The sequence below is a fragment of the Anser anser genome (assembly GCF_964211835.1).
Source record: "Anser anser genome assembly, chromosome: Z".
In the NCBI taxonomy this organism is placed as follows: domain Eukaryota; kingdom Metazoa; phylum Chordata; class Aves; order Anseriformes; family Anatidae; genus Anser; species Anser anser.
The window spans coordinates 88,128,988-88,148,266 of NC_139723.1; the positions used below are offsets into that span (position 1 = coordinate 88,128,988).

Below are 19,279 nucleotides of genomic sequence, written 5' to 3' on the forward strand. Positions count from 1 at the left end.
AATGCAGCCTACTTTTAAAATGAATGAATGAAATTGAACAGTTGCTTTGGGAAAATAGCAAAGGATCTTGAGGGAAAGCTGGACTTTAAGCTTAGGAGAAATCTTTAATCTGGGCTGAGTATACACTGTTCTTGAACGTTCCTGGTTCTGAAAATCTACAGCCTGCACCTGAGCCTTTTTAAAGTCAATAGAATTTATTCATAGGTTTATTTTGTCTTTGGTCTTGGATGGATATATGAAGCTGGGGACTAGACTTTCCATTTCTATGTGCAGATGCTTGCCTCTTGATTTGAATGACATCTATTTCTTCCCTTTTTTTGGTTGTTGTTTAAAAATTATAAAGCATCAGTGTTACTAGATAAAAGTGAAATTAGGCATCTTAAAGAAGAAGAATGACCCTTTTCCCCTTGCATCGTTAACCATCTTTATCATTACAGGAAGGAAGGAGAATCCATATGATCAAAGGCATGTTAATTTGACAGAAGGGCTCAAGTGAAGTAGTTATTTTAGAACTCTTAGGAGGCATGAATTTGGTGGACTGCTTTTATGCTGGGGATGTTGTATCTTTATTTAGAAATTAAAAATCAACTGGTTCATCACATTTTTTCTAAATGAAGTGCTGTTTTCTTTACATGTTCAGAGAATACTATGTCCTATTAAACTTACACTTGAAATTAGCTTTTCAGTCAGCACCTCTGAAAACTGGTCTCTGTGGAATTTTTCATAATGGAAAATTGCTAGTGCTTTAATGTTCGTGGAGTCTTTAAACTTCACTGCTAATGAAATGCCAGTGACCCAATTCAGGTTCACAATCTGCTGTGCAATTAGCTGCATAAGCCTCATGTTAACTGTACAGACACCATCATGTTTTGAAAGACAGAATACAGTTTTTGTTATAACCTAAAGTGGCTGGTTATAAGACATTTTTGCAGAGATTTTAGCCAAACTAACAATGTATTGGTTAATACATCATTCCCTCATCTGGTTAACATGTGATATTTGACTGTCTCTGACTTGTCTTCATGAAGAGTGTTGATGGTGCTGATTTTTGTCTGGGAGGATTGACTAGCTAGGAGGATTGACTCTAAAACTGTGGGAGAAAATAACGTTTCTAAACTATGCTGGTTTGATATTTTGAACAACTGTGGAGTTGGTTACTATTATTAGTTCTCAAAATATTCTTTTAATTCTTTTGTTTATTGCAGAAATGAATATGATGATACTATACTTATCTTAGATGCTCTGAAGGTTACAGCCAACATTGTTTTTGGATATGCCACGTAAGGAAGCTTCTCGTGCTGTGCTATGGATATTTTGAAGCCAGAAGATATCACTGAGATTTTGTAGCTAATCTTTTACAGAAAATACCAACTGTGTTAAGGGACTGATAACTTGTATTGGCATCTGTATCCTCAGACTATTTTTTTGACTTCATTCTTTGAATGATTCCATGGTCTACTGATCACGGATATCCATACATATTCCTGGTATTTAATGTTCCCATTCAGGTATAAGGGAATGCCAGTGAGAGAACCGCATTCAGCAAATCAGAAACTGCTGGACAATATTTCTGATTATTTTTAATGGCTACTTGTAGGAATGCTATAATTATCTAAATACTACTTGTTAGAGATTTTAAAAGCACACAGAATGAAAAAGCAAATTTTACCCTCAAACCCATAATGTTTGTGCTGATGGGGAAGTGGGAGTTATGTCTTGTGTGTTCCTAATGGTACTTACCATTCTGTGCACTTGTACAGAAAGTCAAGTACTGTTGAGGGACTGATTAACTTTAACCTACCTGCTGTACCCTCTGCAGTTATGTCTCCTCTGCAAATGCAAGTTAAATTTATATTAAAAAATGTATACGTATATATTAGATAAATTAATCAGTTTTTGGAAGAGTGGCATGTAGACTGTCCCTGCTTTTTTGATTCATATAGGTATAATACGTAGTTATACCTGCAAATGAAATTGCTTGAAGAGGTTACTTTGCAGATATCTGTATAACTTCTCGCTATTAGTTTTCAAGTCATGTGCAATACCTATTGAACAGAAATAGTCAAGAGCTTAAGTGAAGTCTTCCATGAGCGATTCAAGCCTCTCACATAAACAGCTGATATTGCCTCTGGTCTATGGCTTAGTTGTAAGTGAAATCTTCCCCAGATTAGTTGCTTGCAAATGAAGAGCAGGTTGACCTTAAACCTGCTGTGTAAGGGCTTCTTTCTCCCATTCCCAAATGTTACTCCTTTTGTCTTCATGTTGATCTTAGTCACACAGCTGTTGCAGTGTGGTTTTTGGTTTTTTTTGTTTGTTTGTTTGTTTTTTTTTTCCCTTGTCACTGGTTGTCTCTCGTAGGTGCCAGGGAGCAGAAGCTTTTGAGATTCAGCAGTCAGGGCTGGCCAATGGAATTTTCATGAAGTTCTTGAAGGAGCGTCTGTTAGAAGACAAGAAGATTACTGTACTGCTTGATGAGGTTGCAGAAGGTGAATTGCAGCTTACTACACTAGCCGTCTTCTCAGCCTGTCTTACTAAAAACTTCTTTGCTTAACTGTCGTTCTTCTCATGGCAAATGTTACACTGCTTTAGCTTTGCCTGCACCCATTTTCCCTGTGCTTCTCCAGATGTTATCTCTTACTGCTTGGTCTATACTATCAGGTTAATGTCCCATGCTGTAGATATCATGATGTGTGACGTTATCTCATGCTTGAACTCAGAGTGCAAAGACTGAGAGCATGATGGCAGCTTCTGTTGGAATTTGGAGTGGAAGTCCTTCTCCCAACAAGTAAACAGGAGGGTGAGGAGGGAGATAATATAGGAGGCAGATAAGTCCTGTGTTAAGACATAGAACTGGCAGCCTCTAAAAGATCCGAGGACTGCACTAAACAAAATACAAATGCAGCACATAGTGCTCCCACTGCTTGAGAGCTCCAGCTGTTCAAAAGAAGTGTGTCTGCACTGGTTGTTTCAGTCAGCTTGTGTGTCCGCGTTTGGTAGCATGAGGAAAAATCGTGTCAGGCAATGAGACAACTGATATGAGCATTACCAGATACTGGGTCTTAGTGAGTACAGTGGTACACTGGTGATACTTGGAAATGTTCCAGAGGATTGTTCACATTAAAAGTGCTGTATGTAAATGATGAACAGTGCTTGCACAGCATCAAGGCCTTCTCTGTTCCTGACTCTGCCCCACAGTGAATAGGTTTGGGGGTGCGCAAGAGGTGGGGAGGGGATACAACCAGGCAGATGACCTGAGCTAACCAAAGAGATATTCCATACCATATACAGTCACGCTCAGCAATAAGAGAGAGGAAGAGGTTTAGGGAAGTTAGCTATCTTTTGCTTGGGAACTGGCTGGGCATTGGTCTACGCAGGGGTGGTGGTGGTGAGTGAGTGCCTTTGTATCGCTTCTTTTTTTTTCCTCTTTCCACTTCTCCTTCCCTTATTAAACATGTTTTAATTTTTATCTCAAGCTTTCTTGCTTTTATGCTTCCTTTCCTTCTCCCTTTGTCCCACTGGAAGTGGGTGAGGGAGTAAGCAAGCAGTTGTGTGGTGCTTAGCCATCTACCAGGGTTAATCCACAACATCTTATGAATAAATAACTGAAAGGAGTACTTCTGAAACTACAAGTTGGTATCAAAGTGTTCATACTGTCATAACCATAGCAGCTATACAATGTAGCAGTGGTATAGTTGATTTATTTAGAATTTCAGCAGCAATGATCTTGAGAGAAACTATGCATCTTGTTTTTAGATATGGGCAAGTGTCACCTTACCAAAGGCAAGCAAGCTTTGGAGATCCGCAGCAGTTTGTCTGAGAAAAGGGCATTAACTGATCCCATTCAACAAACCATATCTTCTGCAGAGTCTATGGCACGGAACCTACAGTGGGCTAAAGCTCATGGTATGGTGTGATACTACTTGAATGGTGGGAATGTCATATTAGGATGTTACATCACTTGAACTAAAATAGTTCCCTCAAAAATAAGAGGATGTACATCCTTTATAATCTCTAGTCCATAAGCCATACTTCTGAATAGAAATTGAAGAAATTCAAGTTCGTATCTTGATGTTCATTAGTGTGTTCAGATGTTATAAATGTTTGTGTTGTGAACCTGAAATTTATTGTGCTGTCACGTTCAAAGTTTATTATAAAGCTATCTCTGTGTCTCTTGAATATAGGATACTGTATTAACCTTACTGATTTGATTACAGATACGTAAACATATTCTTGGGTCAGTATTCTATATATTAGTAGCATTAGATGTTGCCTTGCTAGTTGCATGGTGATTTGAAAGAAACCTTGAAATTGGAAGATTGGAAAGAAGATATGTAAGCGATAGGTAGAGGGAGTACACAAGGAAAAGGTCTGTATCTTCTAAAGGTTTTTAATATTCCCAAAGAGTAATAATAGAAAATACATATTCTTATTTAGAATGTAATGATGTGTTATTTACTTGCAGAGCTTCCAGAAAGTATGTATCTCGAATTCAAATGTGGTGTTCAGATTCAGTTGGGGTTTGCAGCCGAGTTTTCCAATGTCATGATAATCTACACGCGAATAGTAAAGAAGCCACCTGAAATAGTAGTTTGCAGAGCCTACGTTACAGACTTCGCACTTGTAAGTGCTTCCCGTAGGTGTCTCGGTGTGATCTTCCTCCACTGAAGTTGAAAACTGTCAGGTCTGTCCATGTCAAACTGCACCTTTTGTAATAAAGTGAATCTAAAATATTGAAACCAGGTGCTTACATGACTGTCTCTGTACATATACAGTGACACATTTTTATGTATTTTCATATGTGGTCATCTTTTTCAAAGTTGCCTTTTTATTGTCATTATAATATTAGGTAGTTATATTTAATTAAATGAGTTAAATGTCAATAGCTCCTTTTGGGGCCTACAGCATGTCTACCTTGCAGTACAAGGTTTCTTAGAATTTAGTGTTTTCTTTACACCTGGGTGATCTTTCTGGTTCCGTTGGTGTTACTCAGCTCAGTGCAGTAAGGTGAAGGACAAAACTGGAAGTTCCTTAGGTGCAGGAAACCTTTTCTGATGTTTAATAAACAGGACACTTTTGATGCTTTGTGAAGAAATTATTTCAGTTAATGTGCATAAAGATGTGTCTCTGTAGCCCACAAAATTGCTGTTATGGTACTGTACTTCAGCAGATTTCAAAGGAATCGTCAGCAGAAGAGGGTAACCTAAACAAATAACCTCTTCTGCCTGTGACTAATAGTGGTTTCAGCAGCTTTTGCAAGTAATCCAAGATGGGTGTTTTCTTTCCTTTTAAGAAGAAGCAAATGCTGACTTTATAAAAATAAATGCTCCTAACTGTTTTATGATCTACAACTTTTGTACCTTCAGCTGAGTTCTCATTTCTTTCTTGCAATAGGACCTGGATGTGGATCCTAAAGAGGCCAATAAAGGAACTCCCGAGGAAACTGGAAGCTATTTAGTATCAAAGGACCTTCCCAAACACTGCCTCTACACCAGGCTAAGTTCACTGCAAAAACTAAAGGTTAATATAAATTGTTCCTCACAAGTTTGTTCAGATAGCATAGATTAATCATGTTGCTTTGCAGTTCTGTTGAGTTGGCTGCGTATTGTTTGCATGGTAGGTAACAGGTTCTGGAGACATACGCAACATATCAGATCTAAATCCCAGTTACTTATAAGGGAAAATGACTAACAGCAACACTTAGTGACTAGTTCTTTAGCTGTAAAATAAAAGCCAGAGAATCAATGCATATGCAATCCCGATGCCATTGTGCAAGGCACTTTGTATTTTCTAGGCTTGTACTGAGCTTTGACAAGATGATTATTTCTGTGAACATCACCTTGTGCACGTTGTGGAAATGTTCCTATGCCTTGTAGTACAGTAAGAGTGTGACCTGAAACAGAGCTTCATCTTACAGTTATTAGAAGGAGATAAAAACGTTACTTATTTCCATTCCAAGTTGTGTTCTTGGATGAGGTTTTTGAAAGGTTCTCACTTCAGCATACTGTGGCACTGTTAAGTTTATCTTTTATATCTTTGTGTTATGAACATTTCATCTGGACATGGCTAGGTATCTTTTCTTAAATGCTTTTGGCAGGTGTTGTAATAAAAATGCTTCTAGAAATAAAGACTATCAGGTGAGCAAGTATTAAGCAGATGAGCAGGTCTTCAGTAAAGTTCTGAGGTATCCTTAGCCAGTAAAGGGGACAGAGTTTAATTTTACTCTGTTCTCTAAAATGTTCGGGGGAGTGGGCAACGGGAGGTTTCTTGTTGTCGTGTTTCCCTGCAACAACAGAAAATAAAACTTTCTGGCCTGCAGCATATCTTGGGCATCCAGATTAGTTGCCATTAGGCAACAAATGAGCGCGGGCAAGCATGCATCTCTGGCAGGAAACTTCTTATTTCAGATGCAGAATACGTATAATCCTGGTTATCGTTGAGAAATCCTGTTTGCATGTCATGTACAGGGACATCTGATCTGGTTTACCTAAATTTTAAGTGGAATTTGAAGCAGTAGAGGGAAACCGAACCTTGAATTAGCATGAAGTATGACTACTTCATAATATGGTGATTAGTCCAAAGAACTATGAGAATGATGTGTGTAATAGAAGCAGCTAGTGTCTTTCATGTGGGTCAAAGAGGAAAATGGGGAAAATAGTCTTAAAAAGACTAAGAAAAGTATATTAGAGTAAGAGGCCTCTGAATATATCTGATAGTTTCCATGGATGGAAGCAGAGTTTGCAGGAAAAGCTTTATGATGAGTAGATTCCTTTTTTGCAATCCCACAGAGTTCTTAAGAATATTAACACATCAGTCAAGAACCTCCACCTTTCAAGCAGCATGCATGTAGCTAATGTGGTTAAGTCTTGACTAATATATGGCTTTAGCTCCTAAAATAGATTGGTCTCCTCCATTAGTAGATTATGCTTCTTGAAATGTTTCCTATTTGGCATATTTAAAGAAGTATAATTTTTCCCCCCTCTCTGTTCTGTTTTGTAGGAACACTTGATCTTCACGGTTTGTTTGCACTATGAATATCCAGGAATAGAAGATACAATGGATGAAAGAAAGGAAGTCAACGTTGGGAAGCCCCTTATTGCTAAATTAGGCCTCCATCATGGATTCAAAAATAACTGTCTCCAGACCTGTTGTGTGACTAATAATCCTTTTCACAATCAAGTAGAATCAAGTCCAGTGGCAACTAAATACTACTTCCCTAGTCACTGCCAACCAAATTCCTGCCCAGGCGTTTACCACGGAAACCATACTTGCTCAGACAGCATTAGACAACCAGAGGCATGTTCTTGCAATGGGACTTCAAGAATATTAGCTTCAAGACATGAAGTACAGAATTACTCATCCCCTGCACAAAAAAGTAATGTGCCAGTAGAGACTACAGATGATACTGTTGAACTGGAATTCTTCCTTTCTGACAGCCTCAGGTTCTCTAAGCAACAGTAGCTGTGATGTCTTCAGACTAGACCAGGTATCATCTTTGGATAGGAGACTTTCCACACTGCCTATCCATCTTCTGGATTTTGGGGACTTTGAGCCAAAGGGACTGGGGAGTTTAGAGGTGGTATTGGGAATGAGGATTTGATGTGTGTTGGTTCATATTGCTCTCAGGGAAAACTTCTCAGATCTAAGGAAACAAAACTGGACTGATAGATTTAGGAATGAAAAGGCATGATTTTTGTTTTTTGTCCTACCATTAGAAGCTTGATACATGCGCAAAAAAAAAAAAAAAAAAAACTCAGTTTCATATTTCACGATCTGGCTGTCAGGCAACTAATGAACATGGGCAACCATGCATCTCTGGCAGGAAACTTCCTATTTCAGATGCAGAATACATATAAGCCTGGTTATCATGTCAGAGTTTCTCTTGATAGTAGAGCCTTGGAACTTCCCAGCTGCTTCTCCTCCAGTACCTTCTGGAGTTATAAGATTTGCTGTAAATATATGCTTCATAAATCCTCTGTTTTTTAGAGAGAATCTGCTCATCCTGTACAAAAAAAAAAAAAAAGAAATAACCCATGCCTAGCTGTTAGTGGGAAAAATGTTGGCAGACTTAAGCAGGAAAATGAATTTCCATGTTCTCTATGATTTAATGTGATTTTAAAAAATCCATTAGCCCCCCCAAATGATAAGTAATATTTTTCTTTCTTCCACCTTTCAGTTATCTAGTATCCAAGGATTTCTTTTTACATACTGCATTAGAATAAAGTTTTATGTGTTAATACATTGTAACAACCTGCTGTTGAGTATATAAGGTGACACCTGAAGTAAATGAACTGAACAAAGGGGGAGCTTTTACAGAAGTGAAGATGTGGTGTTTTAATATGCAGTGTTAAGAATGTCTCCTTGAAGACTCCAGTTTCTTTTCCTCGTGTATGTATTAGAATCAATCATTGACATTCCCGTCCTTTGGATCTAGCTAATAATCAGCATTTACTGCATTTTGCATGTACGTTTCTGCCAGTGCTTGGCAGAAACTGACAGATGCTGAGATGTGCGAGGAAAGCAAAAGGTGAGGATGGGAAGAGGAACTGAGCTAATAAACTAACATCGCTTTGAGAGAGAGAGTACTAGCTTACAAATAATCAGAGGGAGCAAAATCAGATTCTTACTGTGGTGGATTGTTCTCAGGATAATTTTTGTCTCATATCACACAAGATTTTTACTGAGCTAGTCACTGGAAAGGTGGTCTTTTTCTGTTCTGGAAGAACACTAAATGGAAATGTGAGGGGAAAAAAGTACCTGTTCATCATAAACAAAGTATTGTATAGGTAGTCCTGCAGTAAGATGTGCTCAAGGCTGAAAGTGAATGGGCGAGATGAGTGAAAACTTTGAAGTTCTTCAGGCTGAAGTAGAGGGATGGTGTTTCTGGATATCAGCCGTTGTTTTTCTTGTGGTGATTTTAAAAGAACAAACAACCAAAGAACTACTCAAATATTTTCTGGGCCAAATGAATTCGTATTCTTTCAAATAAAAAGGCTAAAGGAAAAGTCTAACCAGTACCTATGAAAACCCAAGTTTACGACTCCAGCATACACAAACATATAAAACGTGTAAAGCTACTTCAAATGCAGTCTGCAGAAGGTGAGAGCCACTGGCTTCGAGTCAGGGTCCGAGATGTTGCCTATTTCCCTGCAGCCTCTATATGTATGCATTTGCTTTGGAGCTTAAAGGTGGAGTTAATGTCTCCATGGACTAGACGCCCAAAGCAAGCTAGGCTTCCAGGGCCTTTAGCGTTTAAAGCCCATAACTTTCCTAAGCAATGCAGAGGCTTAGGCACCTTCAGAAGGCAGGTGATCCTGTACTAAAAGGCAAATGAGCTACTTCCATATGGTGCTTTATTACTTCATTGACCAAAAAGAACAGATGGAACTAGTCTGGACTAGCTGTTACCTTTTTAGATAACACAGATTCTTTTGATCTGTGTCCAGGAAAGGACAGTTTTGCTTACTGAACTGTTTTGCTTATTCAGGTTGAATAGTTTGATCAAAACAACACTTTTTTTTTAATGTTTTGTTTTAGAATACCTTGAAATCTGTTACCTGCCTATGTGTATTTGGGGAAGACTGCGAGAAAATTGGTGTTTTTAAAAGTTTTTTTTGTTGTTTTTTAAAAGGTTTTGATGGGGTTTTTTTAGGTTTTTAAAAGACTTCATACTTTGAAAGCATGAAAATATGAGGGTGTGAGGTAATTATCGTTAAAGAGAGGTTTCAGATACAGGCAGCAGTCTGTCCTGCCTTGATAACACTGATAAGCAGTATTTCTTTAATTAGGACCCTCATCATGAAGTAATACTTTACTTTAGAAAAATTAAGTAGGTAGCAAAACAAAGTTGAAAATTTTGTTCTCGTTGATGTGATGGACAAACCAGCTTAAACCCTCAGTTGAGAACAGCGCCTTCTGGTGTGATCCTCTGGCGTGTTGGCTGGATGCTGAGGGAGGGCTCTGCTTGCTCCTAACACGTCTGTGTCTGGAGTACTGACAGCGTTGTTAACTAGATCTGCTGATCTTCAAATTAATTTGCACTGAAAAGTGGATATATGTATGTGGAAATTAATGTAGTTATTTCCAAAATGACAGCCATGCTTGAGGTAATCTGCAAATGAGCTTGAGTTTCTGATGCCTCTTTTGGAGGGTATTAAATAGTGACCTATTTATTGAGGATTGAGTTGTACCTGTGTTAATTATCCTGTGTAATTGACTTATAAATTGAAAGTATAGCTTGAGAAATGTTCCAGTACTGTAATATTTAGTCGATACGTTGCCACAATTTTCTAATTACTATGAAAACTTATTTTATTTCTTATTCTTGAAATAAGCTGTTGTCCACAAGATGTATCTGTGCATATGTAGATGCTGTATTGTCCTACTTCTTCCAATTTAAAAACAACAAAAGAAAGTCAACAAAACTCCATTAAAAATGCATTTTGTAGAAAAAGTTTCTTTTTCTTAACAAGAAGTGCAAATCTGATTTGTGAGCTTCAACTCAGGTTGAGCACACCTGCACCGTGGTCCTGTACATGTTTCTCAAACTATGCACTTAGTGGTAGAGGATTTTTTTTGCATATTTCTATGCTTTCTAGCTTCTGCTATCTCAACCTGCCTGCTGGCTAAGCCGAGGTGATATTTTTCCATCACCTCACAGAGACATCCCAACTAGTTTCAGCAGTATTTTGTCCATTTTCGTGAGAAATGTAGGTAAAGTCGTTTTTAAACCTTAAAAGCTGTCTAGAAGGCAAAGAACTCACTGGCTGTATTTGCGTGCTCGTTTGCAGGTGTGCTCCGACCTTGGTGACACGGGACGGGCTCCCGGGAGCGGCAGTGCCGGCCCTGAGGAGCTGTCTCGGGGCACGGCTTAAAGCTGGCGGTGGGCAGCCGGCCTCCTGGGGGCTGCCTGCTACTGCAGGGCTGTCCTATACGTGGAGTAGTCCCAAGTTTAGTACGTGGCCTGATGGTACAGGCTTTGCCAACCCACAGTAGGAACTGATTAACCTTTCAAGATCAATACCTAAGATGCTTGAAATGTAACTGTGTTTGAACGTGGTAAAGAGAAGGTCACGGGATTGTAGAGGTTGGGAGACCTCTGCACGTCGTCTGACAAAGGACCTGCGACAGTAGGTAGGGTCTGTGGGGAAGATCTTTATTGTCTGAGCCCTACTTCAGAAGGGAGTGGGGATGGAAACACATTTTCTCGATGTATTGCTGCCTTTTGGACCTGCTTTAACTGTTCTGGTCGTTGGTGTTAAGGGTGAAACATTCCACTGCTTACGGACGAGCTGTAAGAGGCATGTGTTTCCTTTTGGCCCCTATCCAGCAAAGCACTTTAAAAGTTAAGCATGTATAAATGAGCCAACATTTAAATCTCAGTGAAGTCAGTAGGATTAAAATAGATTACTAAACCTACCTAGGCATTTGTTAAAGCTGTCTCTGGTTGTGATGCCCTATCTGAGCTAACTGCCTTGCTTTTTTTCCTGAAGGGTGATTGTGTGAGGATAATACTTATTTTTATCTTGAATTATCTGCTGGGCTGAGATAGTTTGCCAGCTGCTTTATCTATAGATTTTTGTGTGACATACTGGTGTTGGTTTCTTTTTTTCCAGAGTTGAATAGGTTTGGAAGACAGGCTTGAAGGTAGTCTAAATAAGCTCAGGCTTGTCTGGCAAAGGAGAAGTTCACACCTTCAGAAAGGCCAATGCTCTTTTTCCGTTCCCTACCCACTCTGCGCTGAGAGGCTAATATGAATGTAAGAAGTTATTGTTAATGCAGCACTGAACTTCAGAGAGTGATCCTGTTTTTAGCAAGTGATGGAAGTAGGGGAACATGAGAGGCTTATAAAGAGCTCTCCAACAGTGATGGCTTGAGATTCATTTGGTTTGGCATTCTGAATTTCACGTCCTTGGCCTTTGCTTACTATGCTGGCTGTGCTCATCTGTGAGCCCAGAAGGCAGAGCTGGGACATGACGCTGCACCAGCTGCCGCTGCCCTTGGTTAAGCAGCCTCTTGTGTGTTGCTGTGTGGTGGCAAATCGCCAGAGGAGATCCGCACCGCACAAGCAGTAAGATATTTTGTACCGTCCTGTACGAGCATCTTTCTCTGTCAGTCTGTTTTCTCTTTTCTCCACTTCGTATGAGGTCTGTAGGATGGAAGATTTCTCTTCTAAAGTGTTTCTGAATAGCACTCTGAAATTGTGATGCGGTTGATAGGTTTAGTAGGAAGGGTTTTACGCTTCTGCATAAACCTCTCCTAGGGTACTTTTACCCGTTTATCGCATGCAGTGAGAATGTCAGAGCAGCGGTTACATCGTGGCAGCACCAGATGAGCAGAATACCCTTTGGAACTCAGGTTGCCCCTGGTCAGAAGTATTGACTGAAGTAATGCTGGGATCTCATTTTGGCACAGCTGAGACCTGAAGCCTTCTGGTGGCAGAGGTCGTCAGCTGGTGTTCCTGGATTGCACCACTTGACACCAGAGCCCAGGGAAACCAGTTAACTTCATACCTGATGTTGAGACTGTGGGAAGAAAATAGCTGAATACAGTGAGTAAAATGTTATCCTCAGTTTACATCACATAGAGTGTTGACCTAATGGAATTTTTCATGTTCTCTTTGCCTGGGATGAGACACAGTTATTTTTCTCAAAAGGCAACTGCTTTACTGGCAGGAGGTGTTTGAACAGGGCCACCTTTTGAACTGCTGAAGCCACTGCCTGTTGTAGTCTAATCAAGGCACTCTTCATATTGAAATGGAGAACTATCTTGACCTTCCACAGAAATGGTATGAGTGAATTTGCCTTCTATATCTACATAAAGCTCTGCAAGTTACCACCTTAGTAAAACAATTTTTTACCTTGCGTGTCCTTAAATCGTCTCGTTGGCTGCAGAAGACCATCTGCACCATGTAGCTCCTCACCAGCAGTTTTCAAGGCAGTTTCTCTGTCTCTGTAGATGTTGCTTTTGTTCATGCATCGACTCTTTTCCCCCATTCTGTGTCAGCTAATTAGAAGCTTTGGCAGCTCTGTCATCCATTAATCCTTAGGGCTATGTGCATCTTGACGTATGTTCCTGACTTCCGTAAGTATAATACTTTTCATTATTACTCCCTCCTTGCACAGAATTTTAATTCAGGGTAAGATCTATTCACTTTATGGAATGTTACCTTTTGACATCCAAGGTGTTTGCTATGAATTAGAGAGAGGTTTTAGGGCACCAGGTGTGGGAGGAGGGTTTGGAGGTGTCTTTTTTTCCTTTTTTTTTTTTTTAGTTTGCTCATCTTTAAGTTTAGTAATTGCAGTTATCTAGGAATGGAATAATAAGAACACCCTAATGTTATGGAAATTAAGCAGTTACTAAATTTCTAAGGTACCACTGCTGCAATTTAGTCATACCAGGCTTAGTTTAAAAGCTAATTAGAAATGCTGTCTCCCGTCATTTCTGCTGGCATGCACGATGAACGGGAGCACGTGGTTCACGTGGGCTTTGTGTTCCCACATCAACCAGCCTCCACACGTACTTTCATCACTCAAAGTGCTACAGCAAGTGCAGGAGGAAATGACTAGGACTTCCTCATCTTTTTTTTTTTAGATAGAAATCCATTTTGCCAGCACTCTGCTTTCATTTTTTGGAGTCAATTGAAATTAGAATGAAAAGTCTTCAACCTGTTGTGCAAGCGATTTCACTATACAGAAGGACGGAGGTTAAAACAGCTCAGATATGGTTTGTAGGCTCTCTAGTCATGTAACTTGATTGTTAGGACTTATTTCACCTCCCTAAATGTTAGGCAGCTCTACTTTCTTGCATTCTGTCCTGCCATCCTGTAATAGATGCATACTGGGTGTGTGCTGTAGGGCAGCACGCCTTTTCCTGCAGAGGCAGGCGCCTCCTATTGATTATGACCAGGCAGCCTAGAGATGCCTGACCTCTAAGGGGCTAACACTGCTCAGGTGAATTCCTCTCTAAACATGCTATTTTTCAGCACTATAGATATTTAAACTGATCTCAGGATTCTTCTCTGTTCATTTCCTATCTTAATGTCTTTGCTTTTCTCCTTTCCCTTCCCTTCTGTTTAATGCCAGCAGTATCCACAATACCTGCCTCACAGGACTGACCGGGGGAATGGTCCAGTAATTTTTAAGAACTGTTTTGAGAATGTCATATAAAGTACCAAATATGTTTTGTGCTTTTTGTCCTCTCAGAACCATTGCTGTCTTTCAAGGAAGTGCAAAGTAACCATAAGATGTTGACTTGCTGATTCTCAAAGGTTTGTGGGTTTTGCTTTCTGCCTTAGTGATATGCAGACTCTGCATACACTGCAGACTGTTTCACACTGCAGCTGCAAAGAAGAAATCATTTTATTTTGAGCATCCATTAGATTATCAGCTCTGGTTGTAATTGAAATAATGGGCTCATTTTAATCAGAAAATAGCTGCGCTTCATGCCAAGCCATTTACCTGGCCTAGCAGGTACAGTACTGCATCTGTTTGCACACTACATTGCAATCACATTGGTAGTTTGCTGGTTAAAGGTGGAGTGGGTTTAAAACAGAGGTAGGACTGACTGCACACTGCAGTGGAAGCCCCCCTGCTAATTTCTGTCATGCTGTCCTCTGGCATGATTCTGGTTGTAATGCAGCATCCCCCTCTGGTGTTAAAACACACTTTCCTCTGATGAGATGTACGGGAGCAGGCCATTTGCTTGCTCTGTTTCTAAATCCGTAGCACTGGATTTTGCTGTGAGTGTGGCGTAATCTTTGCCATACTCTGAGAGGGTGTTAAAAATGCGGTCATTGCACTGTACATCTGTGGTACAACTTAGTGTTACAATGCATGTTGTTCTTTTGTGATTGTTGCCACAGTGTGTTTCTGACACTTACAGGAAGATGAAATTGTCTTTTTGCCAGCATATCTAGGAAATGTGAATCAGTATTTCTTGTATGTCTGCCATGTGCCCTAATGTACAGTGTCAGCCAAACAAGCTCTTACACGATTACGTTCACCTAAAGTCTTGCAGGGAGATAAGGTGTCGTATAAGGAGTTCAAGATTTCTGGCAGATCTTCTATAGAGTCCTTAAAAGTAGGTATGGTTATGTACAGCTTGGGTTGTGAACTGTGGTTGTGCAACAAGTGTTCCCAGTTCAGGTGCGTGCATGGTCCAGCGCAGCTCCTGGACTTGCTGATGGCAGCCTGGTCCCTCCTGTTGTCCTACCACATAATAAATGCCCATGTGTACTTGTGTTCCTCTCTGTGTGGTACGTGTCATGCACCTAACAAAGCAGATCAATGCATCTGGAGTCAGGTACATTTTTGAAGTGGAATCTGGGCCACATTCAACCACGCGCTGTTAATGTCTTGGCAGTGATACTGCTGAGAGTGCTGCTTGCGAATGCTTTTGTCAGTGATACTCTCTAGAGGAAAAAAAAAAAAAAAAAAAAAAAACTTAGGAACTCCTGTGATACAAGTAACCTGCATAAAGGTTGTGTGATAGTGCCCCTCCTGGGGAAAATCGTTATTGTGCAGAGGTGAGGTAAAGAGAATTCCTTCTGTTTGGGAATGCAGAGCTGCAATGTTGGCATTGTCAAATACCTGAAGGAAAAGAAAAACTGCCACAGTGCTGTACTGAAAGATTTTCAGGCAAGGGAACTGGCAATAAATAAATAAATAAATGCTACAGTGGTTGAATTACAAAGTTATTTACTGCTCTCTGTGAGGCACTGCTTGTCCTGACAGAGCAATACTGAAACCACAAGAAATCTGTGTTGAACTGGCGAGTTGAAAATAAATCCTTTTTATAGTCTCCCAAATATTTTAAACCAAATTTTACTTATTGACACAGACTGCTCAGAAGGAATCAAAACTGATGAATGATGTTAAAGGTATGAATGCTACTAACGCTGCTGAAAAGCAGAGGCCTTATCAGCGAGCTGCAGCAGGTGGCCGCACTGTGCCTCTCCAAAAGAGGCCTGCAGGAATGGTGGGGAAACAGGTACTCAGCGGTTCCCCTCTGTAAATGGGTTCCCCTCTGTAAATGCTGTCGTGTGCTACAGGACATCAGAAGCACAAAAATTACAAGTGCTGTAACTCACACACTTGCAAGGCTCTAGCTTTTGTCAAACACAGGGGGAGAAAAATGCCTGCAGAATTGCATAAATTACAGAAGAACATGAGTGAAATAAGTGCTCATTCAAGTACACAGAGCTAATTGAGTCATGAACCGTTGTACCCAATGAGCCAAAGTGATTTGGAGTCGATATCCTTTTACAGAACCCAAACCTGTGCACTCAGGCCTGTCACTGCTGCCTGCATTCGTTGGTTTTAGCAAGAACCAGCACAGTTCCTTTTGAGAAGCCCCAGTGGATCTGGTTACCCTGTGAGTTTCCAAGTTCCTTTTGAAATTATTTCTCCAGCCAAGACTCTGTGAACCCAACACGTTGGGCTCGCACTGCAGGGACTACATTCAAATTCCTGCCTGGGAGCGTGTACGTCATCGTCTGTCCTGGTGTAAGCATGGATGGTTGGCAGCACAGCCCCCCGCTCTAGGGCTGGTCTGGAGGAGAAGCTCTTTATCTACACTGCTCTGCAACCATTGGATAGTTACAAAACTTCCCAGTTTGTTTAATGTTTAGTGTTTATTAAACTCTGTGTTGCCGTTTATTTTCACAACGAATGACAGTGGACATGATTCAGAACTCTAATTTTCCCACGGGACTTGGCTGTGTAAGCTTGGGCTGAAGAAGTTTGTTGTGCTTGTGGTCTTCCTTCAGTCCCTTAGCCCTGTGTAAGGGGAGCACGCGGCTGAAGCAGGAACAGTCACTAACCTTTGGGTCGTGGGTGGCTGGCAGGGGTCGCAGCTCATTTGGACCTTATTCCTTAGATCCTCTCTCAACCATAACATTGCCTCACATAAAGAGAATAGATAATCAGGTGTTTGATGCTTCTGATTTTGGTATATTCAGCTCAGATCTTTAGCAGCAGAAAATCTACAGTAAATTAAGCCATGTGATTTGTCTGGATCTGTGAGTTTTCTTTCCCTGGTGGTCTTCTAAACTTGGCCTCTAGCTTTTGACTGATGTTTCTCAGCTGAATTTCTGCTTTTTTGGCTTCCCTTCAACTTTGCAGCTGTTTGTGAAGCCAGTCATTCTCTGGGTTGGGAAAAAAAAAAAAAAAAAAATTTGCAGAGTGCAATTTCTACTTAGCATACAGCCTTTTTATTTTAGCTCTCATGTGAGAAAGTTATTACTATTAAAACACTTCCCTAAACCATACCAATAAATCAGACAAATTCAGACTCTTTTACTGAAGTTGAAACTGGTTACTTTGCTGGTTCCAAAATTATATGTATATATGTATATGTATAGGAATGTATAATTTAATATCCCACTATTCTTAAGAGCAATTGGCATCTAAATATTCCTACAACTTAAAATGCAAATAGATGCAGATACCTTGCGTGGTAGATAAATTAAACACTGCTACATGTTACCTTAAGATAGCGCTCTTGGCTTTGCTGTGCTGCAAAACTGTTCTAGCAGATTTTGGTCCCCAGATTTGGATCACGCAATATAATTTGCTTCACAGGGGAATAATTTCAATTGTGAAATTATTCTGATATTCTAATTGTACACCGAAAGCAAGAATTCTCTTTCCAGCTCTGCTAAGTGCCATGGAGCAGAGGTCTGTGGATGCGGTGCTGTCTCAGAATGCCAGCCAGGGCCTTGGGGTGCTGGGACCGGGTGACCCGCGTAACGTTGCTGAGGCAGGAGCTGCTTTTGTTGTGTGCGGTTGCAACAGGCCCTCTCTTTTAACAGAACATATACTGCTGTGTCCCTGCAAGCATACGATCTTTTACTGGACTGAATTCACAGCTGGTTAACGGGTGCAGCCCCGCGCCCTGTAGCAGGTGAGCAGACACATGCGCACGGCTGCTGGTGCGGGCAGAGTCCTGTCAGGAGCTCGCCTGCCCAACGTGAGGCCAGGGCCGTGTCCTGCCACACCTGTCGCCCTTGGCAAGGAAATCAGAAGGAAATGACACATTCACTTATTTAGACTCTGCACTGTACTGAAATGAAATAATTCTACCAGGTACATCATGAAATCAGCACCGACTTCTATAAACCATCATCCTTTCAAAGAAGAGGTCTGAGGAGGTGGCTGCTTAAGTTGCCACAAACAAGTTTGCCAAGAAAAAACAAATGTTTATTTTGAAATGGATGTTTTAAAGCTGAAAATAAATTCAATGCTTGGTTTCCCAAATACAAGCATTATATGGTGAACTGGAGGGTGGGTTTGTTTGTTTGTTTTTTTCCAGTCAGCCCTTTCTCCCTTTCTTTGACTCCCTAAAATACAGATTCACTGAAGCCAAAACTTTGCAGAGCACTGTCAGCTTTAGTAACATTCCCCACTCAGAAGTTTTTTGGGGAAAAAAATAAAAAAAGCTTGAGACTATCAGGGCATCTCTTTTTCTTTCCTTTTGTTCTTTGAACAGAATTCCTGAAGACAGGAAGACTGGTGCATGTACTTGGTGCACACAGAGTGCAATGGAAAGCAAAGGTGATGATTTAAAGCTACTTCATTATCTGTCTGCCAGCTCAAAATCAAATATGTGTTTGGGTTCCCTCCTGGAAGCTCAGGCTGGAAGTTCTAAATTTTCCTTTCCTAACAGAATATGATAGAAAAAAAAAGGAAGAAAAAAAAAGTTTGTTTTCTGAAGATCCCCATGAGAAATAAGTGCCCTTTCTCAATTAATTCTGCTCAAAGTTATTTTACTTTTAGACCCATCCATTTTTCTTATTGCAATACTTTCTTACAGCAGTCATCTTGGTGTTAATCAATTGTTATGATAAATTTAATATATAATAATAGCTATCTTGAGAATTATATTAGTAATACTTTTACAAACACAAATGATACTGAGTCATCAGTGATAGCAGCTTCTCAAATTAGCAGATGGTGGCCCTATAAGAAAACATGTTTCCATGCCTTACCCTTCAATTTATTCCTAGACTGAACAAAGATAACTAGGTAGTGGCATCTGTTGATGTAATATTTCCTGTTAAACTCCATCTGCCTCCTAGATCTGAAGATGTCCAAGCTACGGTATTAATAAGGTTTAAAAGGTATAATTAGAATTTTGATGTATCACAAGCTGGAATTTATTTTAATTATGTAAGATGGATGTTTTCGGACAACTCTAAGAGAAGCAATAAAAAATGTAGTGAGCAGAGTGATGATGCTGAGCAGTTGTCTTTGCTACCTGGATTATTATTTGTATTCATGTA

At 40.2% G+C, this 19,279-nt stretch overlaps 1 protein-coding gene across 2 annotated transcripts in view; it reads left to right on the forward strand.

Annotated features, from left to right (window-relative positions):
- The window catches only part of LOC310889347 (mucosa-associated lymphoid tissue lymphoma translocation protein 1-like), a 35,472-nt gene extending 20,234 nt beyond the window's left edge, over positions 1-15,238 (forward strand). For both annotated transcript variants that reach the window (XM_083816701.1, XM_083816702.1), the window contains 6 exons: positions 1,206-1,280; positions 2,359-2,486; positions 3,754-3,903; positions 4,463-4,620; positions 5,392-5,517; positions 6,997-15,238. In XM_083816701.1, coding sequence (XP_083672827.1) covers positions 1,206-1,280; positions 2,359-2,486; positions 3,754-3,903; positions 4,463-4,620; positions 5,392-5,517; positions 6,997-7,458 — 1,099 coding nt within the window. In that variant the 3' untranslated portion in view covers positions 7,459-15,238. The remainder of the gene's footprint in view (positions 1-1,205; positions 1,281-2,358; positions 2,487-3,753; positions 3,904-4,462; positions 4,621-5,391; positions 5,518-6,996) is intronic.
- Positions 15,239-19,279: the final 4,041 nt, after the last annotated feature.